Here is a 1,247-nt window from a genome sequence, read left to right as displayed (position 1 = left end):
AAGCTTCAGGAGAAATAGAAAGATTCAAGGCAAGGTTGGTTGCAAAAGGGTTCAGCCAAAGGGAAGGGATAGACTATCAAGAAACCTTTAGCCCAGTTGTGAAAATGGTTACTTTGAGGACTATTTTGGCTATTGCAGCAACCAAGAATTGACATATAAATCAAATGGATGTATACAATGCCTTTTTACAAGGTGATTTGGAAGATGAGATCTATATGGAACTTCCACAAGGTTTTAAGAGTCAGGGGGAAAGACAGGTGTGCAGACTTTCAAAATCCTTGTATGGATTGAAGCAAGCACCAAGACAATGGAATGCAAAACTACATCAAGCCTTGATTAAATGCAGCTTCAGATAGAGTCAGTATGATCATTCTCTATACATCAAAAAAACAAGTGAAGGAATAATTGTTGTACTAGTTTATGTAGATGACATACTAGTGACTGGTAGAAAGCTTGACCAGATAAGTGAAACCAAAGAGGCTCTTCACGGATCTTGGAGAACTAAAGTACTTCCTAGGCAGTGAATTTGCAAGGTCCAAACAAGGAATTATGATGCATCAGAGGAAATATGCACTGGAACTAATCTCAGAAACAGGTCTTAGTGCTGCTAAACCAGCACCTACTCCACTTGATACTACGGAGAAACTGACAACTACAGAATATGATCAACAAACTTCAGATGATGCAAAGTCAAAAGATCAAGTACTAGCGGATCAAGGGATGTACCAAAGGATAATAGGTAAGCTGTTATACCTCCCAGTAACAAGACCAGACATAGCATACAGTGTGCAGACTTTGAGTCAGTTCTTGCAATGTCCAAAACAGTCTCACATAAATGCAGCACTTAGAATCATCAAATATATAAAAGGAAAACCAGGACAAGCATGTCTAGCTCAAAAGAAGATACTTTTACAGCTCATTGTGATGCAGATTGGGTAGCATGTGCTTTCTCTAGGAAGTCTATTACAGGATTTACTATTAAACTAGGTGAATCTCTAATCTCTTGGAAGTCAAAGAAACAATCAACTGTTTCTAGGAGTTCAGCTGAATCAGAGTATAGAAGCCTTGCTTCAACAGTTGCAGAACTTACATGGCTAGTTGGTTTGATCAAGGATCTAGGTGTTCAACTATAACTACCTATGACCATCTTCAGTGACAGCAAAGCAACCTTGCAAATAGTTGCAAATCCTGTCTACCATAAGAGGACTAAACATATAGAAATAGACTGCTACTTTGTGAGGGAAAAG

At 38.6% G+C, this 1,247-nt stretch overlaps 1 protein-coding gene across 1 annotated transcript; it reads left to right on the top strand.

Annotated features, from left to right (window-relative positions):
* Positions 1-552: 552 nt before the first annotated feature.
* LOC124890588 (uncharacterized mitochondrial protein AtMg00810-like) lies at positions 553-1,119 on the top strand (the record flags this gene model as incomplete). The annotated part of the gene is made up of 2 exons (XM_047402392.1): positions 553-739; positions 931-1,119. Coding segments are annotated over exons 1-2 (376 nt in total), but the record flags the coding sequence as incomplete, so codon positions are not given.
* Positions 1,120-1,247: the final 128 nt, after the last annotated feature.

This window comes from Capsicum annuum, unplaced genomic scaffold (genome assembly GCF_002878395.1).
Source record: "Capsicum annuum cultivar UCD-10X-F1 unplaced genomic scaffold, UCD10Xv1.1 ctg20546, whole genome shotgun sequence".
NCBI classification, from domain to species: domain Eukaryota; kingdom Viridiplantae; phylum Streptophyta; class Magnoliopsida; order Solanales; family Solanaceae; genus Capsicum; species Capsicum annuum.
Note: the sequence above shows the minus strand (reverse complement) of the source record. Positions and strands in the feature narration are given on the sequence as shown.